This window comes from Anguilla anguilla, chromosome 10 (genome assembly GCF_013347855.1).
Source record: "Anguilla anguilla isolate fAngAng1 chromosome 10, fAngAng1.pri, whole genome shotgun sequence".
Taxonomy (NCBI): domain Eukaryota; kingdom Metazoa; phylum Chordata; class Actinopteri; order Anguilliformes; family Anguillidae; genus Anguilla; species Anguilla anguilla.
This window is the reverse complement of record NC_049210.1, coordinates 16084039-16111161: the sequence shown is the minus strand read 5'-3', so window position 1 is coordinate 16111161 and position 27123 is coordinate 16084039. Positions and strand designations below refer to the sequence as shown.

Here is a 27123-nt window from a genome sequence, read left to right as displayed (position 1 = left end):
TCTGTAGATTCAAAGCCTCTGTCCATCAGTTACATGGAATAAAGCAAACACAATGTGCCGTAAAACACAGTGTAAAATACATATAAAACTGAAATTCCACCAGTGTCCAGCACTGATGCGCTGCACATTTTGTCATTACAAAAAGCATCCTAATGCTACACACACACACACGTCACACACTCACGCACACGCGTATATATATATACATATATATGTGTGTGTGGCATTTGGTCCACTGGAGAAGCGGATTGGTCTCGGCAACGCCGGCTGTGGAGATAAAATACACCTTTAAGCACCTGGGCTGATTAGTTAATGCAGGTGCATGTGCTCTGTCCACCAGCTGGCATTGCCGAGACCAGTCCACCTCTCCGGTGGACCGAATGCCACAATGTGTGTGTATGTATGTGTATATATATATATATATATGTGTATATGTGTGTCTGTGTATGTATACATATATATATATGTATATGTGTGTATATACATACATATATATATATATATATATATATATACATACACATCACACACACACATACACACACATATAGACATATATATATATAAACAATGATCACAAATTCTCATCAGAAATTAGGTTCTCACTTGTCTTGAACATTAAACACCAATGGAAAGCACCATGAGGAATGGACACATGTACATTTAATTCATGCTGACTTAAAGCCATGTTCCTGAGGATTTTAAATGCACGGTTTCAGTTGTTCCCAATCTTAGATCTGGACATAAAGGTAGAGTATAATTGATCTGTGTACTGTATATATTAGTGCATTGATGCCCAGTATGCTGGATCAGTCAGTTAGAAATTTCAATAAAAATGAGAAATGCAAATGTTATATTTAGACCAAAACAAAAAAGGGACAAGAACAGTTTTTAATTGTGTGAGTATCATGTGTTTTAGCACCTATGTTTGTTAGGTGCTTTATCTAAAAAGCACCAAATTGTTAAGCCGCTTACAACAATAGTCCAGAAAAAAGTGTGCCCTATTGTAGCTATGAGTACAAGTTTGTGCTGCTACATTTGTAGTTGTATTTTAAGGAATGAAACAACCAAAGGTATGCTGGGATATCTTCATTGTAATTCTTCAAAGAGTTAATGTGTATACTCTGGCATTTTCACCACAGTTTGGAATGCCCAGTTGCAGATGTAGGGCCATACCATCACAGCAGCATTCTCAGTCAATTTGGGAAGGTTGCTCTCTATCACACAGGTCTTCTGAAATGTACACACTACACAGCTGACTGAACACTTCTTTTTTCACTCTGTAATGTGCCATTCTGTGCCACAAGGCTGAGCCGCTGGTTTGATCAGCCTGAGAAGGCCCTGCTGAGTGATAAGCTGTTATGCAGACTGAAATCATCCCTCCTTCCTTGGGAAACACTTTGGCAAGTTGTGTAACTTCACACTGAATGTCTGGCCAATTAAATACAAGTGCTTAAACTGGACACAAAAGTGTTTAATTTTCAAAGGGCTGCCCGGGGTGCATCCTGTTAAAGCGCACATTAACAACGTAGCAGTTTTCTCCATCCTGTGGTTTCAAATCCTGTCCATACGAGTGGCCATAGTCGGTACTCGTATGGACAGGATTTGTACCCAGTTTGTACCCAGTTTAGGAACTTCTGTTAACTGGCCAGACATACAGAAAGGACATCGCTGAAGGAGGTAGGGTTTCAATCACAATGATTCTTCGCCTCTCATAATGCAAGATCAACTGGTAGTTTGGGCACCTGCTATCTCCCTGTACGAGCTGTGAATGAAGTGTACTGCTTCAAAGCAATGACTGCCTACCTCCATCTACTCTAACTGACCTCAAAATGAAAAGCAGCAGCAACTGGTGGCTTGCACCCTGGAGATGTGTGCTTGTCTATGCTCTCCCAAAGAAAACATTGGACAGTGATGGAAAGGCCCAATGATTACAACGGACATTCCAAATAAAGGAAAAATGAAAATATATACATTTACTACAATGTTTTTGTTCTTGAAAGAATTAGTCCTCCTCAAAGGAACCTTATCGCCTGAGTGCATCCTTTGCAGTCATCGATGATGCAGATTTAGATGCACTGCTGTTCCAGTCACTAAAATATAACCATGATGAACACAAATAAATAAGAATATAGCTGCACAGAATGTCCAAAGACTGAGTTGAAAATTGCATATGCAAATGTGCATTTTTTTTTCCTGAGAAATTATTAGTTCTGTAATGTCCAGATAGTTTGTCCAGAGTAAAGCCAAGAGAAATAAAGTTGGAAGAAATATAGACACGCAATTAAAATTAACACATGTACCATTAATAAGTTTCTAACTTGCAAAACAAGTTGATAATTAATGTCTACGTTTGAATTAAAAAATGTATTTCAATCAATCTAAAGTGAGAGTGTCTGTTATTTGAATGTTGTGTCTGCTAGCGAATGAGTTTAGAAAAGGGTTTGCAGAATGAAAGCATGGGGCAGCCAAAAGATACAAATCAACAGTGGAGATCCTTAGACAATATTGCTTGAAATTCACAGGACGTTGCATTTAGCCAAGTGGATAGAATCTGTGTCAATCATTCACACAAATGAAAGAAGCTGTTGCATATATTTCACTCAGCCAGTTTTGTGTGACACCGATCTTCAACATCAGTGATGGCTTAATCAAAGATTAAGGCTCTCCACAACCAAAGAAATCCATTCCAATATAGCGAGGGTATCCATCCAGTGCCTTTACTTCCACAGGGTCAAACTTCCAGTAACGCTTTCCACTGAGGAAGTGGGCAAAGCCTGTATAAAAGGGTGACAATAACGTGACATATTGAAAGTCTACCATGTGTTATTTCTGGGGAAAATAACATTGCCATTCAATAAAAAATATTGAATTTGGGGTACTGGTTACTGTATCATATACTGTATGTTACAGTTTTAGCATAGTTTATGCATGACAGCTTGGATATTACAAACACGACAATAGTGACCAAACACAATGCTGCAGAGACCTGTTGGACTCATGGAACTTAATTCAAGAAATTAATTTAAGAAATACTTAAAAATGTGAAAACATTGTCAAACTACATGGGACCAGCTGATGGAGCTGTTCTGCTCTCAGAGCATGAGAGTCTGACTCAGTCTGGACTGTCCCAGCTTCTGTAGACACGCTTACCATATTGGTCCTGGAAGGCGCCATCAATGCTGTCAGGGATGCCCCTCCAGTGTTGCATGTTTCGGGGGTACACCGTGTCCACCTTGTTATCCAGGGGGTTGAAACGCCAGTAGTTCCCAGACTTGAAGAAGTAGATCTTCTGGCTCTTCTCCTCACCCCACATGAGTGCAGCTTGGATGTTGGAGACAGGCAGACCCAGCGTCTGAACTGAATCTGGCCCTGTGATCTGCTTCTCCGCATCAAACACCCAGTAGTTTTGGTCTGCATACAAGAGAACACACATGCATTGACTAAGTGTGAAGTGCCCTCTGAATGCACGAGACCATGGAGGCACAAGACAGTTGTTATTTGCAAAATAGTATTTTTAAAATAAAATCCCTTATCTTCGATGAACTTAATTTAAAAATACACACATTTAGACATACTGCATAAAAGTAATACCTCCTACAGTCAATATCACATTGACTGTGTGAACAGACTGTGGCCAAGAAATGGCCAGAGATAGATTTTGTTCGGCTGAATAGTAACTCTGGTGAACAATGGTCAATTGATCACCTATAAGATGTCTGCAGCAACTGCACCAACTATTTGGTCCCATTTTTTCTGACCTCATGTGATAGAGGATTTTGCAGCAAAGCAACAGGACTACAATCAAGATGGGATATTTGAAACTGGATGAGGAAAAACACAGGGAACAAAAATTTGAAACAAACAGAAAAAATTTGAAACAAAAAAAAGAAACTAACAGAATTGTATGTGAAACTTAAAAAAAAAAAACAATTGGATTTGTGACATCCAATATGTACAGTTAGTATTTGAAAGAGAGCACCACTTCTCCTGACACTATCTGCCACCGGGGGGATGTTTTGATGTACTGGCCTGCATTGAGTCTCGGAAGCCTGTGAGCGAACAAACGCAGGTGTCGGCTTGCATACTGCTGAGTGGGGGGGAAACAAAAGGCTAATTTTTTCTGCAAAGATAAATAAAGGTGCTGTGTGTCTGCTGATGGAGGGGGCGGCCCCGGGAGCCTTGCCCCAGCACGTCCCTCATTAGCACAACACAGCTGGATGTGTAAACCCACTGAAGGGGTCAAGGGAAAGCCCTGAGCGATTAAGTTGTACTTGCCCAGACAGTCATGACTGAGCTGGGACCAGCCAGGGGCCTTCTAAGGGCTAGGCACTCCCCCTGGAAACCTTTTTTTTGCAGAACAGTATATTTTCATGTATGATACATTAGTCACGGAAGGAGCAGCTGAAGGGATATTTACGCTAATAAAGTGATCAAGTGGAAAATGTGGATATTTTTATTTGCCTTTGTCACTCCATTGGCCATGATTTCAGCTGTGGGGTAGTAAATTAAAAACTGCTGGGGCAGCAAGAACAGAGACCTATTTGTCATGCAAATTTGTGATGCAAATGAAAAAATTCTACACTGTATTACATTAGAAATTCCCGCTAGAGCCAAGATCCACAGGGGAAATGATTTACTACTGTCTCTCTTGTGCTCAAGGAAGCAGCCAAATGGATGGGATAATTAGACCACCAACCTGGAAATCAGGTCAAGGGCTGGCCCTTAAGTCAACTGCAGACAGTGGAAGATGCCGGGATTACAGGACAGGATGTGCATTGAATGTGAATTGACAGTGGTGCAGAGGGCAGAGGTACAGTGAGTTCCAAAAGTGCATGTATTCACACATTTTAACTTCACTTACTACACATATATTGTCCTTTGATTTGCTATCAAAGGACAATATATGTATGGTTCAGTGTGCAACGTTTCACTGCACAAACAAGGGATTCCAGGAAGCTAAGTAAGACACTGACTACCATCTACATTTTGAAGTTTTGCCTCTTCCATTTTCTTCTGAATGCCTGTCTAATCTTGTGCTCTTAGAGAGATTCACAAAACCGCAGCCCAGCCTACAGATTCTCCCAGTGCCTACCTTGAAAGAACCAGATATTCCCAGATTTGTCTTCAAAAGCGGCGTCGATGTTGTCGGGAATGCCCCTCCAGTGGCGGGACGCCAGCGCTGGGTAACCCTCCTGCAGCTGTCCGTCCCGGATGCGCCACACATAGCGCGACTTGAAGAAGAAAAGCTCCCCTCGGATCATGGAGACCGCGTCAAAGTCTGTGTTGCAGGCATTGGGCTTCAGATGCAGAGAGATGGAAGGAGGGAGAGAAAGAGAGGCTCCAGTTGTTCTTTTGTCTCCATCCTTTACAAGTTATACATCATTAGTAGGACAAACTATATGTCTGGAGGACTGAGGGGGTGTGTTTCTTCTTTAATCCTCCATTTTTACGTTTTACATTATTCCCCTGCTTTCAGTTTTGCAATTGGCTGGATTTAGCATCAAACTGTGGATGGCAGGCTCAAATCAGACTTGATTTAAGCTCTTTTTTGTGCTAGCCAAAATCACAAATCAATGTAATGGAATGCATGCCAACTCCAGGGTTTGACTAAAATAAAACAGCTTCCTGTCCTGGCAGTGTTTGACTGAAGGTCGTGTGAATGCACCTGAGGGGCTGCGCTCACCATGGGGATGGGGATCTCATTGGTCTCGGTGCTGATATGTGGCACAATGGGCTTCCGGGGGCCGTACAGGTACTGGATTCCCTGCTTGTCATCATCGCTTAGCTCCAGTGGGTAGGAGAAGCTGTAGAAGGGAGACATCACTGCGCCAGGGACCAAAGAGTGCTGCAAGCCCAGGACGTGACCAAACTCATGGGCTGCCACCTGAAGAAGGTCCGTGCCTGTTGGGGAGGGGAGGGGAGGGAGGAGTCAAGCCAATCCTGGATGATGGAGATTAATGTAAAAATGTACAGGAAGGGTTTTTGTACCTCCATACCATTCAAAATAAAACAGTAATGAACAGACTTTTATCCGGACAGTTAGGAGTGTGATTTACATTTTTTGTCAGTACACCTGCGAGCCAAGTGCAACAAAAAGCATGACCTGGAAACCCAAATGTGTTAAATCCCTTCCCAACACATTCCTCTGCAATGTGAAAGTCTGTCTTCAGCAGAAGGCATGTGACTGGCTTTCAGGAGTGGACTATGACTCCCATCAGCTTAGTGGTTTGTGATGGAGGAATGGCTTTCAATCAATGAATCACAATGTTTTTGTTACAGCACATTTTTCTTTACAATAGAGTTTTCAGAAAGGGTGATTTCCAGAGGGAATCAAAAACCTAGAAAGCACAATGTCAGTAGGGGTAAACTGTAATAAATATCCCCTGAACCCCAAAGGTAAAATGTGTCTGCAAAACACTCCTGGAAAAAGATAGCAAACACCAAAAAGAAGAAAAAGCAAAGGTGCTGTTGAAGGTGAGTGTTATGACTGGGTGTGTTTTGCTGCATTCACCCATGTTGTTGCCAATAGTCCAGGCCTCATCGTAGTCAAAATGGATGTCTCCAGCCCGGTGGGTCCTTGGAAAGAAGGCGTGAGCCAGAATCCCCCCCGGGCCATCAAAGGGCAGATTGTCCCCGTGCCAGTACCTAATGTACCCAAAACAAAAGACTAATCAGAAAACAAGTCATGTACACTGCAAAAAAACCTGTTTTACATCAGCTATGACAGAGTTAAAAATGAACTTCACAAACTATGGCTGTGTACATTTCTGACATGGTGATATCTTGATCAGAGATGAGAATTGCTGGGGGGTGACAGGGAGCGAGGGAGTGGACTGGCATTCACCCAAGTCTAAGTATTACCCTTAAGGAACACAGCTTGCAGGGCTTGTAGGGTGTGCCGCGCTGTTTTGATGCAGCAACCAAGACCTCACAGGTGTGAAATGACTCCAGCATTACCCAGATGCCATGTTAGGCTAAACGCTGAAATTTCCTCGAGGGTGCCAGTGCATTCCATACAAAAAAACACTATTAGATACTTAGAGGACACTTGGGGCCACCTGGACTGTGTAGCATTGCTAATTACCTACCATTAGGTAACCTGAACTACTTTAGCAAACATGAATAGATACAACAGATTGCGTAAGTTTGACTGATTAAAGGTGTTTTGTAGGAAATTTACAATCATGAGACTGAAAAACAAGTGTACCCTGAAGAGCTGAAAAACATAACATAATGACAAGAGCTGGCCATTCAGCCTAACAATGCTTGCCTTTTTCCTGACATGGGTGTCCTGAGTGTACGCTAGACTCTATAGCTCAGACACAGCAAGTTTAACCTAATGCCATGTTTATCTACAGTACAGAGTAAGGAGTTCACAGCATCTGAAACTACTGGCACAGATTTCACTTGTCAGAGGTGTGTTAAACTCATATCAGCCAGGACACCCCAAGTTAGTGCAGCATGCTTTCAACAATGCACTGGGCATTTACAGGCTATCAGCGATATCAGTAAGAGATATGCCTCTTCTCTGATTGGCATTACCTGTCTTGTAATACCTGTGTGGTTTGTAGAGTGAAAAATATTAGTTGGTTCACAAGCAAATGCACAGGAACAGTGCATGTGCATGAGCTGCAGCACTCCGTGTGTGGGTGGCACAATGGTGACTTGAGAGGTAATTCAAAATCTTTGTGACTGGGATGAGGAAAAGCAATTTCTCACAGAAAAGTGGAGACAGTAAAAACACTAATTATGGCTTCTTTGTTACAGAACTGTCTGTTTCCCCACTCTGCATGATATGGATCCATAATTTTCACAGTTGTCTGCACGTAGCTTTGCTGAAACAATGCAGCCAGTGTGTGCAAAGGCTTTTGTAACAAGGCGTGGCTTCATTAGCTATGGAAAACACTCTCAACATCTGCTTCTCTTATAAACCTTCATTCCAGTGCTTTATACCCCCCAGCAATATAATTCAAGCTGACGTCTCCAGTTCTCAGACCTGGGCATCAGTAATGAAAAACACAAACCGAATGTCTGATGCACAGTTTTACTACATCTGCAAGAGGCAGAAGCATTGAGTGTCAATATCTAAAACTGAAGCTCAGTGCAGATCTGACTGGATCGAAACGTTAATTCATTAAACAAATTAACTAAGAAGCCCCAGAAAGCATTCCCTCATCAGTAGCCACATATAAGTGCCACAGTGTAAGTACCACTTCTTTACTGGCCACTAAACCCCATTTAACAGCAGGAAAGTTAGCCAGGCAGTAACCCGCATGAGATTAATGCTTAATGCAATTTGTATGCCCATTGTAGCCATTGTATGAAATAGATAGACAAGCTTTAACATAAGCTGGATATTGTAAAACAAGAACACTTAACATGTAGAGAATTTGCTTGTGCCAAGAAGTGCAGATTACTTGCTGCTGCTCTAGATTAACCTTCAGCAAGCATTATTAAATATCTCAAAACAAGTCTCGTTTTGCAATGTTTGAAACAGGCCCTGAGCCTTAGTAATGGAAAAAAAAAAACACAAGTATTGATATATACATTATATTAAGTCATCAAGTTAACTACTTACAGAGTTTGCCATAATTGTACACCTGCAGGTTACACCATAGTAAAGATCTTATACCCACTGTTTTATGTTAATGGATTTTGCCACGGATAACACATTCTTTGTCTTCTCTTCAGTTGTTTTTAGAGACTAAAGTTTTGAACAGTGCAGCTTAAGGCCCAATCCCTCAGCTGACATCATTTTAACCCTCCTACGCTCAAAAAAAGGTTTTGTGTTTGTGCACTGAGATAGAAACCTCTCCTTACTACATTATTAAAAAGTGGCAAAAAGCCAGCCCAGGAGGCATACTTCAGGCACTTAAGGCCCAGAAACAATATTACATTCACAAGCATACCACTTACACAAAGACCTTTGAGTCCAATTTTCGATAGGCACCCTTTCAAAATTCAGTGGACAGTGTGTTGAATAGTATGGCTTTTAGCTCTCACTATTATTGTGATTGTTATTCAATTACAGTGACCTTACTATAACTGCATATTGTATGCAACTTGTCCCCTTCTAATCCCATGGATCTCCAGTACTTATCCTGTTAAATGAATACACTGGTTAAGTCCACAACTTCACATTAGATAATTAGAGGATATATTATGAACTACAAATGTTGAAGAAACACCTGCAATACTACTCATAGCATAAAACAGATTAGGAGAGGGGCATGTTTGTGAGAAGATCAGTAAACAACTTCCATGACATAATATTCTACTGACATAAGTATAATCTAATCATAATTCTAATATGTCACCATTGACCATTGCATCTAAATGTGACTCAAAAGTGAATCCCATGCCATTACCTTGTGAAGTCGATGAGTATGTCGGCTTTCCCATCCCTGATCTCGGTGAAAGTGAGTGGGGTGACATCACTCCACACACGAAGGGCCTCCATCATGACACGACGGACCTTGTCCTCACTCATCTGCCAGGGGAAGCGCTCAATCCTGAGACAGACACACAAGCATTAGAGACCAACAACAGCGAACTTCTATGACCTCTTATCCCTTTCTCTGTCCTGAAAAGACCCATGATCCTCTGTTGTTGTGACAGACTCATAGGTGAGTGCCTTGCTCATCACAGTGCTCATAAAACCTCTGGTCTCCAGGGGTTGATTCAGGATAATCCTAGTGTTGTGCAACTCCTGTGTCTTCACCTCACCCCTAACGATGAGCTCTAAGGAGGCAATCAACAGCTTGCTCAATCCATGCCAGTGCTACTTAGCTGGAAGGCTCAAACAGACAAACTACCATTTTATCTCAGGGATTTCAGATAAAGAATGGAAAGACTAATGGAAACCTCTCTTAGTCAGTTGAACTCTGTCATACCAACACAAATACCCATTGGTGAAATATCCATTTCAACAGGGATAGGAATCTGATCCAGACTTAGTAGCCCCTGTTAGAGTGTGCTTTCTAATGGGCGTTCATTGAAAACCTCAGGAGTCTATTTAAGTTTATTAACCAAACAGTGAGGATAACTATTTTTGAATTAGTTATAAGTTATTTGCCCCTGATCCCCCTGGATGCCAAATCCAGCTAAAGCAGTAGCCTTTGGAGCAGATGCACTCTATAGTCCATATTATGCCGGTTATGCATGTGCTGTCTTAAACTGATGGAGGATTCTGTAGTGGTGGGACAGGCATCCACCCATAACTGGTCATTGAAAATGGTGGAATTGTAGAACGAGAACATGGGTGTCAATATAGAAATATAACTGCCCAAGTACCTTTTGTATTTCTTTACTACAATTTAGGTTTGTGTATGAGTAATGGATTGATTACTGGTTTGATGCGTGCCTCACTTGATCTTTTTTATTTAATCATAAAGGCTATGCATGTACAACAGTGTGTTGGAAGTTTTATAAATTAATTATTTATTAATCATATCATACACTGTGTAAAAAAAAAAAAGAAGACATGCCTTAAAATAGAAGATATTTCTTAACTAAATATGAAGGCCTATATATTTTGAAGCAAATGTTTGATTCCAATTATGCTTTTTGTTGGTAAGTTTGAATTCCCTACACCGAGGCAAATTTAGTACCTGCTTAAATTGTAATAAAAACATGTATTTGAGAAAAACACTTAAGTATTCCAGCAAATATCCCATACCCAATACCACTTAGCAATGAACGTGTCTTTCTAGCACCTCAACCAGATTACCAAATGTGAAAATTCAGTTTGGTTTTCAGTCTAAATGGTTTCACAGCATGTATATTATCGTGGATAGCTAGCTAGCCAGCCATATTAGTGTAACAGTTATACAGCTACAACTACTGTATATAGCTACTATCTGTAGGTTCTGTCATTCAAAGACATTAAGCTGACACTGTTACGAGTATGATATTGTAACTGTTGGCTTGCTTGCTCTTACAAATTTCCACTTTATTTACCGACTGATTAATTTAGATCTTTTGCAGGCATTACTTCATAGTGTATATGAAAAATAATGCTCGTCCCAATCAATCAGAATTGAGTATTTAGCCAAGCTGTCATATATTGGTTTTGTGGGAGCACAACATTTGTGAGTTGAGAATAAAATTGTTTGTATCATATCTGACACTGACTGTGTTTACTGACACAGTAGGCTAAGCATTAAGACTTTATTTAAACTTGGGTACTGATGTGCGTTGCTTGCATGCATTTTCTATACAACACGTGGAACTGCACGGTCAAGATGCGTTCTAAAATATATTCTTCCCCATGCCAGGAATCGATTTGGAATCTAGCACATTATACGATCACTGAATCTGTGAAATAATTGAAAATCACCCTCCCTACTTCAATTGCACAGACTGCTTTTTAATGTTTACTTGAACTTCAGGAAGTGGGTGTTATTGCAAGGTAATTCGAATCTTTTTTTTAATGTGCATATTCTAATTTAGATTTTCTAAATCAAGAGTCACAAATCAAATCAAAGTGCACCTGACACATGGGAACAATGGCATTCTTGTCTCATTGTCTCTAGTCAGTTTCTCTAGGCCTCTGGGTTCTGTGAGAATGTGAATTTCAGTAAGACATTGTGGTTTGCCAGATCCCCACTGAGACTAAGTCATATACCACCCGGGGCATTTTGGTTGGTGCCAGGATACCAGACAGTACGGCTATCAATTTCAGTATCCATCTATTCAGTGGGGGCATCGTAATTAAGGTGGTCGGGGGCGGTCGGGGGAGGGGGTGGGGGCGGGGTTGTTCGGGAACTTGCAAGCCTGAACAAGGGAATGATGCTGGATAACCCAATCTTTTGCTCATTGCCTCTGACGATACACGCTAAGACAGATTTATTGTCTTGAGGTTTCCACACTGTTATTAGCTTGTGGCTTTTTTCCCTTCCTCTGTCAGAGGATTTTTTTCCACAACCACTGTATAGCAAAGAGTGTTGTGTTGCTCTGAAAAAACAGAAGTAGGACATAGGACACAGGGGTGGGGGTGGTGGGGGGGGCAGTTTATTGATACTGTACAAAATACTGTACAGGACATCTCTAGATGGCGTTCTGGGCCTCGCAGTCAGGCAGCATTAGCCTCTGCTAAAAGTGATGATCAGCATGCCTTCCATAACTCTATTGCAGAAGACAAAAAAAATAAAAACAGAAATAAACGAAGTTGCTATGCAATGCAGCCGAAGTATGAAAATGGCTGTTGATTCAAACTGGGTGATGCTGTCGTCCCTGAACAGAAATTCATTCTCTTTCTTTCAACAGCCCCTCCTCTGGAACAGTGTATAGAAATGAGCTTGACCTGATAAAGGCATTATGACAAAAATGTGTGGGGAACCAAAATGTTTTGAATATCATCCTGGGATAAATTTTACGACAAATCACATAATCCTATTATTAAGTAGTCTAAAAAATGTTCCACGAGCAGACTAATTAAAGCATGGTACACTTGTTCTAGTTGGAATTGAGCTTAAAATCAAATTATGCCATTAGGAGTAGATACGAGTAAGACCTGTGGCAGAACTGTAGAGTAGCACTTCAGGCATTAACCTTTTAACTTAAGTGCTTTGTACCTTGTGCTTTGTAAGTGCAAATCGCGGGAGGTTGCATGTGTGTGTGTGTATATGTGTGTGTGTGGGTACATTTGTTCAACTGAACAGAAAGCAAGCAACTTAAAACTGTTCAGGTTAAAATGTTGTATAATGAATAATTTGTGTTCTAAAAATCTAAAAAAAAATAAAAGACATATGGTTTATTAGAAGGATACAAGCATCAAGAAAACCGACGCCAGCTAAGTGTCAATACTTGCAAAATTAGAGAGTTGAGGAAATGCAGAAGTATCGTTTAAAGAGGTGTGTCCTCAGGAGATGACAAAGGGTAACTATGTAACACTTCCTGGCAATTTGTCCACCAAAGAGACAAAAAAGACTGTGTTCTTTGCCCTTTGGGTGTCTAATTTAACCAAGCGTTGCACTTTTTAACAATGATTTTGATTATCTCTGAAATTCAGCAGAGATAATGAGATAATATAACCTGTATTTCATCTTTAAATGTATGACTTTAGGCTGCATGTTTTCCCACCCTGTTCAGGCACTGTTCTTGTTCTTGGATAGGCCCTACGATCTGGGATCGAATCCCAACAGTGCCAGTGTCAACTGTGGCTGGTAGCCCTGCAGGGCAGTGCATAATCAGTGGTTAGGGAGGTTTCAGCCAGCAGGGATCTCTGTCTTATCACTCTAGTGACTGGTTGATCAGGAATCTGCAAGTCTGTCTAAAAAGCTGCACATGCAATTGCATTCTTCTGACTCATTGCTGTGCAAGCCTGACTTATGACCTGAGATGTGATAAAGAAACTTGGCACTGCCTGCCTCAGAGGAGAGAACATTTGTCTGTGCTCCCCTGAATCAGCAGCAGAGATTTCAGCAAGGAACACAGCAATGAGTACGCCACTGGGCATTTTGGATTTTCCTTTGTATAATAGTTGTGTAAAGGTTTTCTGCCAAGTGGTACTTTCTTTAGTTACAATACAAAATGTTGTTTGATAGGTTAACATTGCATTAATCGATTATTAATGGGCCTCTGTGGCTTTCTGGAGATATTGCACATTTTTGTTATTCCCGAGAGTTAAACTGATGCTAAATGACTGTAATGTAATGTCATGACATTTTCTGATAAGGTGACAGATAAGAGCAGATGTATGAATACACTCTAAATTGAATATTACAGGAGAAAATAAACACAGTGGCAAGCAATAATAATGGTTATGAAGTGAATTAGAGTGGCAACACTCCTGTAGTACTTGAATAAGATGGAGAAAGTAAGTGGGGAGACCAAAGACAATGGGCCTCATTCACAAAACTTTTCTTAAATTATTCTTACTTTTGCTCTTAAAAATGTTCCTATGAAAAAAACAATAGGAGTTTCATGACACATGCACAGACATTTGTTTTTGTGCATATCCCAAGTGTATGAGATGATGAATGCTGGCTATTTGTACATTGTATGCGCAATCCTGTTCCTGTGATTTGCATAGGGAAACAGCCATGAACAAATACAAATAAGGAAAAAATGATGAATGCTGAAATGTTCTTGGGAATGTTATTATATGCAGTTTATGGTCAAATGTGATCGTACGCACATTTCGTGAATGAGGCGCAATAATTCTAATCAAGACAAAAAAAAAAAACTGTCAAAGCCTTGACATGTAGCTGCTTTAATAGAAGTGCTAAAAAGGATGAATCCTGATGATGCTGCATAACGAGTGAGTCCAAGGGGAGGATTAGCCCTCCAGGATTTTAGCAGAAAGTGAATGGAGTGAATCTAATAAACTCCAGACAGCTGGAGAGGTCGAGAGAGGGAAACGAGGGGGGGGGGGAGAAAAACGAGGACAGATGTGGAGAGGCTAATTTAAGGACAAAGAGGGTGCCTGCAGGAGAAATCAGACAGGAAACCAGTTAGAAGGGAGAAGATTGAATAACTGTATATTATCAGCTAAATAAAACACGCTTGAGGAGAGGCAATGACAAGTATTGAAAGGACAGAAAGTGAAAAAGGAGCCCCACAAAACATGCAACCATTGTGTGAGCCGTTTATTCATGGATGCACTAACTCAGCCCTGAAGAGCAAAGGTGACAGTTCGGGGATTGGGAGTTCAGAGGGGAGGAACAGTGGCACTTCAGAAGGAGATGAAAGGAGGGGAAGCGCAACAGGCACATGACTCAATTTGCATGACAGTTTGGTCTAATCTGTAAACTAATTAAGTTTTAAATGAAGTCATTTTTAAAATGAAACCCTTCAACTGTCAGAGAAAAATAAATTAGATTGCATCATACCAGAAAGCATTTGGTCATATTTTCATTTTTGTTTCATAATGTAGAGGACAATAAATGTGCAGGTTGAGTACCACTGTCCTAACAGACCTGGAAGAGTAGTGGGACAGGTTTTATGCTGAGAAGGGGGAACTCGGGCAGCCTGGCAATGGAGGGCGAACACCAATGTTGCGCTCCACCCCAAGGTTCACTCTTATGAATTCTTGGCTCCAGAACAAAGGACAATTTCCTCATGATGTAGGTAACGTTGGGTGGTCCAACCTGAAGAATACCTCATTGGGGGAAAAGGGGGATCAGTTGCAGGAGATTTACACTTCTGCCCCTTCATTCATGCAACAAAGAAACCCCACCTTCTGCAGAGTGCTTTTGTTAGCTGCTCTGCCGTACCAGCTAAACACGGCTGCACTGATACGGCTTGCTTTGTCTCTTTCTCGCCTGTGGAAATAAGCCTTATTATTGTTCTCACAAAGCATTCACAATCATGGAAAGGTATGGCACCACATAACCTGTAAATACAGTCATTGCAATATAATGGAGAGGTTTGAATAGAAATCCTCAAAAACAGCAGCACATCACCATATTATTTCTCGGTTACGTGCGTAGCCTATCAGTACAGTCTTACTTGTAGGTGAGGTCAGTCTTCTCCCAGCGACCTCCAAACAGCACGAATCGTTTCTGCCGCAGCCGTTTGCCATACATGGCCTTCTTATTCACCGGGTAGTCGGGGACACCACAACGGGGGCGGTTCCAGAACTCGGTGCTGTTCTTTTGCGGGTACGTCACCGCAGGGCCCCCCTTGACCCAGGGCGTGCCCTTCTGTGTGTCCTGCGGGTGGGCTGGTTTGCCCTTCTTCTTCAGGGTGTAGTGATGGGACTTCTGGAGCCATCCCTAAGACACAGAAGCCAGTCACAAAAGACAGAAAGACCGTGGATACAGGATGGCACAAATCATTTAGATTTGTGGCTAAATTGAGAAATAACACAAAACACAATGCATGCAAGGGGGAAAAAAAGCATGTAAACAGTATCTCTTCATCTGACAGACCACACTAGCTTCTCCCTCATTTCTAGGAGTGAATAAGTAAAGTGGCATGGAGTTCACAGGATCCCAGCAATCTCACATGCTATTAGAGCCCATTTCCCCCCACACAGCATAGAGGAAATGGCTCTGCTAATTGGCTGGGAAGAGAAATGCAGAGGGCCTCTACGTAATGTTTATTTGTTAAAGTGTGCCATTTATCTGCTGACCAATGTAAAATTTCATGAACTTTGTTTAGCAGTTTGTTTCTTTTTTCCCCTCCTAGATACTGTACATAATGTTTCCACCCTTCCTGTCATACAGGCATATTACAATGCAGATAAAGCAAAAATATGAAAGAAGAAATTACTGGTTTGACGCAGCCTTCACTTCACATTCCCCATGCTTCTGCAATAAATTAAACGTACGATGACATATTAAGCACATAATTTGAACAGTGGCGGTTTAGTCTGAGTTTATACATGCAGAGTATCCAACATCAGAAAAGCTGGGTTACCAGCTCAAACTATAGGATAGTCAGACTGTCTGTGGTGTACATTAGAGGGTAGACTGCATGCAACCTTGAGAAATTTTCCCCTGTCTGTATCTGAACAAACTCCCCCCCCCCCCCAGTGGCATTTCCCAATGACTCTATCTCCTCTTCAATCAGCTCTCTCAGCCATGCACTATATTTGCACAGGGAGTGATATGGGCAGAGGACCCCCCACCCCTCCTTACAGTTCTGCTTCCCCCCCCCCCTTTAGTAACCTCAGAGGCATGCATTTGGTGCCAGGGTTTGTTTGCTTTTCAGGCAGAAAAGCCTTGGCACTCCGCTGGATGAGCGGGGAGGATGATGTGATGACGATCGCGAAAACGCCATGAAACTCCTTTTTCTTTCTGAACAACTGCCACCGTCTGATCGTGCAAGGAAAAAGGTGCCCTCAGGTGTGTCTTGTGATTACACACAGCGGGGTCTGTTGCGGCGCTGCAGGGCCTGTTAAACATATCCCGGCAGGACTCAAGGAATGCGGTGGTGACCTGAGATGCCTCTCTCCATGAGTTATGCCTTTTGCATTTTTTTTTTATTTTTTACACCGCGATCCTCCTCACGTCAAGATCAAGTTAGGAGAGGGCATGGGGTTTGTTTCCATAAGAGGCGCATTTATCCTGCTCATTATATCTGACTTGCAACCCATTTCCATTCCACAGCTGGGGAACGGGCCTCTCAGAAAGGGTTCGGGATTAGTGGTTCCTGGCAATATAGCAGGAGCACTTCAGGCCTCAAGTACAGACATCCACAAACCAGTCAAAAGTGCTACAGTTTCTTTGTTGTGGGAAAACACCCCCACCACTCATCCCAGCACCGCTTTCCCCCCCAACATCTTCCTACACATGTGCACAGACGCACACACACACATGCACATATGCACGCACACACACGCACACACACACACACACACACACACACAAGCACACTCATGCAGACACACACACACAATGAGTCCAGATGTCAGGGGGCCACCTCTAGAACCATAGAGGTAACAATTTACCAAAAATAAAAACAATAATTTGAAAAACCTTTATCAATAATCTTTCAAGTTAGTTCAAGTATTTTCTCATTAATAAAGCCTTTAGAAAAGAATTTTTATTTTTCCTTGTTGCTAAATCTTTTTTGTTTTTACAACACAAATTACACCTTCATCGCTATGCGTTCCACCAAAGAGATCACTTATGGTTGTTTCCCACTGCTGAAATCAGTGATTGATTTACAGAACAACAGGGATGTGTTTCTATCACTGAGGCAAACAACTTGACCTGTAAACACTTTAGAGTTGATTTGGCCATGAAGGCAAATTCTCGTTGTTTGGAGAATCACATTATTCCACAGACAAAACATCAGTCTGAAATTTTATTTTTAAAACTTTTCAAAAGCGATTTAGATGTTTAGCAAGCTAACATGGCACCATAAACTGATCAGTGAAGACACAGAGCTTGCGTGTTGAGGCTAACGTTATTCACCTAGCCATAGATACCGCTATCTAGCTAAAGAAAAGACAACTTCCAGCACCTAGTTACAGCTGTGAAATCACTTAGGGGTGCATTGAATACTCCGCCAAGAATGCAAGAACTTCCTTTGAAGCGACTTCCAAACCACTTCTCATAAGCAAATGGTTTCAACCTCGCAATACCCTTGCCACGCCACTTAATGCCACCGAGTGTCCAACAGCAGTTTACACACCACCACTGCATTCAGGAGACCAACATAAACCCATTGTAGGGACAGCTCTAATTCATGTAGCCTATTCATCCAACAGCTGTTTCCAGAGTTTGACTGTTTGTGTGTAATGGTAGCAGCCCCACCAGTGATAAACAGAGGGCAGGTCCCGGCACAGTTTATTGCTCCGTGTGAGAATCTACTGAAATAGCTGACACAGGGATGAAGTTTTAGCTGCAGAAAAAACCTTTGGCAATAGCATGTGCCACTCATGTCATTTAAGCTCTCCTCGTTTATCAGCATTTGCAGATTTTCGCCCTTCATAGTTTGGCTTGGATATAATATTTCACCACATTTGATTTATATGCGGAGATGTACATTTACATGCATTTATTAAATTGCAGAACCGTACTGCATAGTAAATCTGATATTTAGAGAATATTTGCCAATTGGAAATTGAAAAAAGTAGCTACCTGATACAGCTGCATAATAACTAGGTTAGCGCAAGCAGTGCTGTCCATCTTGTCTACTTCTTTTATCTCTTTGTTAGGATGAGTAAACCAAGCTAGAACTACAAGCTTGAACCACAAGGTGACTGAATGAAAAAGGGTAATATTTCCTCTCCCTCCCCACACCAGATCAAAACCCAGAACAATGATGTGACCCAAAACATGACCCCGGAGGATAAACTATAGCTTTAACAGTTAAAAAACAAAACATTTTTAAAAAGAGATGGGAGATACGAGTGGGGGTGATGTCCTCACCTGTCCCCCATGTGCCTCCTTGATGGAGGGTAATAACTGCATGAAGAAACACATCATGCCAGAAAATGGCTAACCTTACTGATGAGGCTGCATCAAAATCTTAAAAAGCAACTTGTGCCAACTACCTTGGTGCCTTTCCAAAGGAGAAAATACACATTTCTAAGCACTTGTGACAGATATAAACAGAAAGCTTCCACTACCTAACAGTAGTTTACACATTAAAGGGGGATTTTGGATCAGACCAGGCTTACTGAATCTCAAACAAGAATGAGCAAGTAATTGATACGTAATCCATATCAAGAGACACGCATACAGTGCAGTGCTTTTCAGAAGGCAAGATGCGGTTGTAATGTGCCTTTCCAAGGCATCCATAAAACCGCGGTGATTTGCGGTGATCTCTTCAGGACTCCTCGCAGCGCCTGTCCTGAAGCTGCCTTATGTCTGGGTTGACAGGCATTTATCACTTGGCAGTGTTTCTTTTTTTCCTCGAACCAGTCGCCATGGGTAGCTGAGCCTGGCTGCTGGGTCTGCTCCCAGGCTACAAGGCAGCTCGCTGCAGAAGGGGATGCATGTTTGCACATGATCTGCTTGAACGCAGAGGAAACCACTATAAGAGCATTTTGGCACGGTGCATCGGGGAATCCAGCATCAGCCCAGCGCTTTTGTCCTGAACAAGCATTATTTTTCTTTTTTAAAATCCAAACTAAACTGCGTATTGAGTGAACCTTGGCCATGGTGTGATTTTGGGACATTTCCTAATGCGTGTAAATGTGTCATCAGTGAAGGGGATCTGTGTATGTGTGTGTGTATGCGCACATGTGTGTGTGTCGGAGGGAGAGGGGGGGTATGACTATTTTGTTTCAAGTAGAGACACATTTAGCTTCTCAATGCAACACAGCAAGGTGTCTGGGAGACGCTGGAAAAATCTGACAGGATGGTATTCACAGAGAGGAGCCAACATGCCCATGCAGGGTGCCTCCATACAGGCTTCTCTCACTGAGTAACACAATAACACATCTCGAGGAAAGGTGGCCAGGTTAAGTGTACCCAGTACACACACTGGGGCACATGCTGATGTTGCCAAGTCACTACTATTAGAAAACCCCAGTCTGAAGGACACTTTCAATATCCATCTGGATGACGGCTCTACAAATCAAACACTGCAACAGTGATAGTACTGCTATTAATGTGTCTAGATAAGAAGTGGGTCTGTATAGACGGAGTTCACTTTTTAATGTGCTTGGACATCTACTTGGACATTTATATGTTTAAATTTATATATGAAAGAACTTATTTTGCGAGAAACATGTACCTCGTCACCACACTCAGAATGATAAGATTTGTCCGCTGATGAAGACGCTGGGCTCAACATCTTCCATTTTGCAAGAGTTTTTGTGAAGCCACAATGTTTTGGTTGGTTGATCATCAGCTGTTGTTCCTCATAATTGTGACAGTTCATTTCTTCGTCAGCCCACAATAACCCTTCACATATAACTGATAGCATTTTGTCTTTCTGTTGTAAAAAATTTCCATGAGTGTCATGAGTAATTTTATTTAGTATTATTGTTCATTTATGTGTTCATACAGCACATTTGTCAGATTTCCTTATCGTGAGCTTATTACAGAGCGAAGACTGAGAAACTATACTCAGCTTTAATCACACAAATCAGGACAGTAAATGTATACATTATTTTTCCAAAGAACAAAAAATGCTACACTTGCATTCCTGCTAGCTGAACACTAAGCTACTCTTCGCAGACAAAGTAAACTCAGTAAACTCACTTCAGATAAAAAACGGCAATGATGGAGGAAATCTGTCTTAGATAAATATTTACTTGCCAAAACCCAGAGGAGACATGCTTGGCTTGGTTGATGTAAGCACCAACGGATTAAGCAGAGGGAAGAAACGTATTACTTATTACTGGAACAGAAAGGGTATTTAGTAGATGAGCTGTAAGATAGCTGCGGCTGATGGATGCTCTGTCAACAAACATCTTGTTTGCTACCTCTCCATCCCTGTAAGCCAATAAATCAGTCACCATCAGCAAAGCAAAGCAGCTTAAGATACGTTTCAGTGCTTGGAGTGTTCACAGTCTTATCTTCCCGCCCAAGAAACGGTTCTTGAGCGAGGCTCAACATTCTCCTCCCCACCTTTCCTGGAATCATTTGTTGAGGGCCTGGGGCAAATAATAATAACCCTCACCTGACATGACCTAAGTTGCGTGACTTGCAGATCCAAGAGATCCAATTTTTGGTTGGTCTCATTCTCCAGTGTTTCATTTGGTTCCCACCAACACACATCAGCTATCAAAGTCAGCCAACCAGAAAAATTGGTAGGCACTTTTGAGCCAATCAGTTCATCTGATTTTCGTAATAAAACAGTGAAAGTCTTAGACGTCATTTCACCTAAACAAAAAATCTTTTCCTCACAGAAAACACAATTTCCCTTGCATAATAAACTCTTCTTCACTAGCTTTAAGCTGTATCAGGAGGAAGTAATTTATTGATTTCCAATTTTGCATCGGGAACATGGAACACAAACTGCTTGTAATATTTGGAGCATAGTGTAAAAGAAATAATAAATAACCTTCCCTTCCTAAAAAAGGAGAGCACAAGAATGATATTGTCAGCTACTTGCTTTTTTTCCTTTCTACCACAAATTGCATTAACATGCTAGAACCTAAACTACAATTAGCTACAGGTACCTGCTTGTTCAGAAATGACTGATTAGCTCACTCTGATCTGTAAGATTTCTCAAAGGGGTATATGTTTGAGCAACCCACGACTGCATAAACTTCTAAGAATTCAATCCGGCTTGCTTTAAACATTATGACTTTCTCAACATGCATTTAAACCTGCACTTAATTATGTTAAATATCCTCCAATCCTCCTGAAACAAAGACATCATTGTAGTAGTTATTCAACTGCTTGATTGCAGTGACACAGTATTAAGAAAAAAGTGCAAATCTCACTAGAATAAAACAAATTACACAATATGAACAAATCCATGACATCAGACTGTAACAGACCCTCAGTGCACCTTCTCTCTGACTTCTGCTTGGGGTTCCTGAATTTTTTTCAGTGAACTCCACTCTTATTGAATTGGCTAATGGAGAAGATGCAAAACAAGAATTGGAACAAAACTAAGATAGCATTCCAGGCGCTCCAGAAGTACAAAAGGAAGTAAAAAGGTTACATAAAAAGCCTTCATTGTAATTGCTATAATGTTAAAATCACCAGGACATAAGAAAAGCCAACATATTGCGACGACAAGGTGGTCTTCATCAGGTCTTGAAGAAAGAAGTGCAGGGGTAATCTAATGTATATTGGTACGGTGAGCAATGGCCTGTTTAATGTTATAGCCATTACAACAAAGGCTTTTTAATTCATCTTTTTCCTTCCTTTTGTACTTTTGGAGTACCTGGAATGCCATTTCAGTTTTGTTTCACCTTTATTTTGTTCCCTCAGGTCCAAGTGCACCTGTCTTACTTCTCTTCTATGTTTTTGCAAGAGCACCCAGTTTTTCTCTTCCTTCTATTGCAAAATGGCATGGATGGTGTGTCCAACTTAGACAACAGTTCTCAGTTATGTGGCCCGTAGTTTGTGACAGGTGGACAAATACCCTTGGTCATTCATAACTGGTCAAAAAAGAAAGAATATAGGCCTTAAAATATGCATTTTTAAAAAGACACCCCACAAACAACAGGTCCCAAGTATTTTTTCTGTTTCTTTTTTAACCACTGTGGCCACTCAAAGGCTTACTGAAAACTACTTTACATTCCCTTTATCCTTCAATGCTTCAAAATATTGAGGCTCAGTATTAACCAATAAATTTAGTGCACCGATGAGAGATCTAAATGTACCAAAAACCATTTAAGTAATTCACCATGTGTTTTCTGTACATAATTGTCGATACATTTATGATCATCCAGTTCTTCCAGACTCTTCCTGTCCTATAAAACATGGAGCCAAAGGCAGATAAACCAAAGGGAGCAGACAACTGGAGTACAAAAAAATGCCATTTCACTTCTAATCTCACACTAATTTTGTGGCAAGCAATTTTTACAGGAAGCATGAAAACCCAAAAGGAAGATGAGGAGGTATGTCATTTCTATTCTGTGGGGTCTCTAGATACTCACCGGTTATCTCCTTCCCTCCATTTCCCCTGCATCAGCGAATAGACGCTTTGTGTACCTCTCCTCCAGATGCCACAGAGAGAAAGACTTGTCCCTGCCTGCATAATCTCTCCCGCTCTCTCTTTTGTCAACAATGGGGAACAAATTGACTACAATGCAGATTAGACTCTTCGAGTCAAAGTCATGAAGACAAAACACAGGGCTTTATTTTTTCAAAATGGCGAAGCTGCTGATGTGGATCCCATCACTACCAAGAACACAATGGGCCATGACTATCTCCACACACCTAGCCCTACACCCAAAAAACACGCCCCCTCTGAAAAGCATGCTTTGGGCATGCTTTTCGATTGTCAGAGGGAACTAATTTTCTTGCGAGACCATAAAAAGCGGGGATTTTATTGAGAGCTTAGGATAATGGACACCATCTGCTGAAAGTACAGTATTGCAATATCAAGTTTTAGAATTCTCAAGTTCCACATGCCATCTTTTTTCATAAAATCTATGTAAGGTTCAACAGATCTTCACTTTGGGTGTTAAACCAAAAGCACAGCTCATTACACTCAAGAAGTATCCCTTTAGACCACTGAAGGCAAATCTATTGATCACATTAAGGCAAACGTTTAAAAGGGACTGTTGTTGAAGAAAAGTTCTCCCCCAATCCTACTGAGAGATATTTGGGTGATATTGGGAACAGAAAAACCAGATTAGGAGCATTATTATAGTGTTCTTCCCACTGGGGATAACTCTAAGGGACCCACTGACCTCCACTGCACACGCCCAGATGTTCTACCTGACAGAATGTTTCCTTTCAGTGCACCTTGTCAGACAATAAATAAATCAACAAAGGCTGACAGCGGCACCAATTTATAGAAGACTGAACATTGTTCAGCCCTGTGTAAGAAATGTTAATTGTCTAGGATATGAAATGTGGGATGTATTCTGGTGTCGAGGAACTTCACACTTCTGTCATGCACAGCTGCAGTATGAGATGGCTGCCAAACATGCAGGGTTTTGATCGTTCCCCCAGGCAACCACAGATTAGAGATGATCAAGAACAATATGTGTGCCTGAATGACTGCATAAGCTATATGTATATGCACTCTCACTCCATATATATGTATACACTCACCGGCCACTTCATTAGGTACACCTGTTCAACTGTTTGTTAACGCAAATATCTAATCAGCCAATCACGTGGCAGCAACTCAATGCATTTAGGCATGTAGACATGGTCAAGATGATCTGCTGAAGTTCAAACCAAGCATCAGAATGGGGATGAAAGGTGATTTAAGTGACTTTGAATGTGGCATGGTAGTTGGTGCCAGATGGGCTGGTTTGAGTATTTCAGAAACTGCTGGGATTTTCATGCACAACCATCTCTAGGGTTTACAGAGAATGGTCCAAAAAAGAGAAAATATCCAGTGAGAGGCAGTTCTCTGGGCGAAAATGCCTTGTTGATGGCAGAGGTCAGAGGAGAATGGCCAGACTGGTTCGAGCTGATATAAAGGCAACAGTAACTCAAATAACCATTCATTACAACCGAGGTATGCAGAAGAGCATCTCTGAACGCACAACACGTCAAACCTTGAAGCAGATGGGCTACAGCAGCAGAAGACCACACTCGGTACTAGCAAGTACCTAATGAAGTGGCCGGTGAGTGTGTGTATATATATATATATATACATACATACATACATACATACATACACACACACACAGATACATGCAAGTTGCCAAATCCAATGTTATTCGCATTAACATATAATTTAAAATATAGTCTAAAATATAACAATACCTTATAAGATACTAAATATAAATGATACGTTAAGTATATATCAAAATATGCTGCGCGCGCGCGCACTCAAACATCCAAACAAAAACCCACTCACACACGCGCGTCTTCTCAGATGTTGCTTTTCCATCACTAAGAGGTCCTTAACATACTCTATTGACTTGAACAGAGAGACAGACGCCAGACATCCAAAACAGACAAACAAAGCGCAATGCAATACCTTAAGAGGAAACGAGTAAAGTGACACATGACTGTTATTAGGTACTTCGGTGTTAAATCAATTGTTACAGAATTTGAGTCAATTATGCATCATATGCAATCTAAGAAAGTCAAAATAGGGCAACTTTATCACAGTTCATTTTGGGCTGAAATGTTTGCTAAATGATTTAAATGTATGTTTCATATGCGTTTTTCCATTACCACTGGACGAACCTTCATTCTTACCGCCTCGGTGACCACTAAGTATTTTCCCCCATAGCCTCGTTTCTGTTGGCTTCCTTTGTACTGTAGACCGTTTCTGGTGTCCCGTCAATACAAGGGGGTGTTGTGGTATGTGTTCCTCATAAAGGAAACATCACATGCTTAGAAACCTTCAACCGTGACCCCAAGTGTAGATGCTTAGACGCTCATGCTGCGATTACTTCGCAATGGTATGAATGAAAAAAATGCTTAATTTCCTTAGTTCAGAACAGACATGCGGAAAACCCCTGCTGTTCTGGGTTATCACTCTGGACTCTACTGGCAAGACACGTTTTCTTAATCGAATTCCATCTCTATAACAGTCCTCTCTCTCTCTCTAGTGGGTTCGCAAGTTTGTTATTTAGCCTATTTATGACCACAATATAGCATGTGTTTCGTAACCAGTTATTTTGTGATTCGTTAATGCAAAATCCAGTGCAATTTGGTCGATATTACAATCAATCCCTCAACCTACTTATTTTAAAGACTGAAACCAGTCTAGGCACGACAGGATAAAAAAGAAAGTCAGGGGACTGCACAAGACCTCTGTGAATCAATCGTTTCGATTTGTGTAAAGGACGCAGAATTCCCTGAACAAGAAACAGATGGACTAAACAATAGGCTACGTAAAAATGAGGGAACTGCGAAACTCGTGGAATACTGTGATTCACTCACCGCCGTAGCTTTGTACCTGTTGGTGTTCTTCCTTTCAGGCACTGGCACAGAATGTATGAAAAGGAAGAGATGCAACGCTAAAGCACCGGAGAGAAGCCGTGGAGCTCGCATCATCCTTTGGTTGAGACTGCCCGACTGAATAACGCTGGAGTAAGAGACACACCACCTTCGGGGCAACACGTGGAGGGTGCGAACAGCCTGAAGTGGAGCCAGTGAGTGACGGGAGATGTCTTGCAGGGGGTTTTATACGCTCTGATTTCTTTGTTCTCTTTCTTCAAATTACAATTTTTTATGGGCAGGAGTGAGTTTACCGCGCTCCCATTTTTAACCCTTTTTTTGCACCAAGAGCGTTTTTTATAGGTACTTCTATTGCTGCAACAGCAACCCAGGACAACAGCTTCTCCAACAAAAGTAGCAATCACGTTCTGTATAATGCTTAACATCCTTGCTCAATCAAAAGCCTCTTCCAACATCTCTCCAGTGACTTATCTCAATCATAAAACGAGATCACTTAAGGTTCAGTGTTTTTAATCTTACATACTTTTCATGTCCTTCAGACTCAGGTCATGCCCTGCAAATCTATTTTATTTTGCGAAGAATGAAGAGCCATATAAAATAACGAATGCTTGATTGAATCATTTTGTGAGAATAGATCACGGAGAATATAAATTACATGCAATTAGTTTGAACATGATTAGTTATGTTAAGTGCTGAGGAAAAGGGTGACATGTTGGTCCATTTAAAACCAACATACAAATCTCATTTATGTATTCCTGTTTCATACAATTAAAGATTTACTATTGCCGAAGAAGTATGCAGCTGGAACCAAACCAAAAGCTTTACCTCTAAGAGTTGTTTGATCACATTACACTGATGGATTAGGGCTATGACCGAATGGTTGTCCTGAGCCAAGACACACAACACATTTACACAGATCTTTTATGTTGCTCTTGGCAGTGCACATTAATAAACAGTTCAAGAAGACACAGACCCCTTTCCCCTAAAAAATGTATCCCAGATTATACTTACAATGATGGGATGATTAGGGACATTCCCATTGGTAAAGGTTACTTAATCATTTTGTAGACTTTGTGTCCCCTTTTGTCACAGAGAATAGATTTATGAACACTGGGGAAATGCTTATTTAGCCTGACCCGTCCCGCGTCCACAGTCTGGCTGGTGAGCCAAGAGAGCAGCGGAGGTCAGCATCAGGACACGTTCCCCATGGCGT

The 27123-nt window shown here is 41.3% G+C and overlaps 1 protein-coding gene across 1 annotated transcript; it reads right to left on the bottom strand.

Annotated features, from left to right (window-relative positions):
* Positions 1 to 518: 518 nt before the first annotated feature.
* On the bottom strand, positions 519 to 26099 carry mmp11a (matrix metallopeptidase 11a). The gene is made up of 8 exons (XM_035435905.1): positions 25893 to 26099; positions 15457 to 15722; positions 9372 to 9515; positions 6515 to 6648; positions 5687 to 5904; positions 5096 to 5300; positions 3154 to 3414; positions 519 to 2777 (listed from the first exon to the last, which is right to left on the bottom strand). Exons 1-8 carry the CDS (start codon positions 26004 to 26006, stop codon positions 2659 to 2661), a joined length of 1461 nt encoding a protein of 486 aa, XP_035291796.1. The 5' UTR covers positions 26007 to 26099; the 3' UTR covers positions 519 to 2658.
* Between the last annotated feature and the right edge of the window lie 1024 nt (positions 26100 to 27123).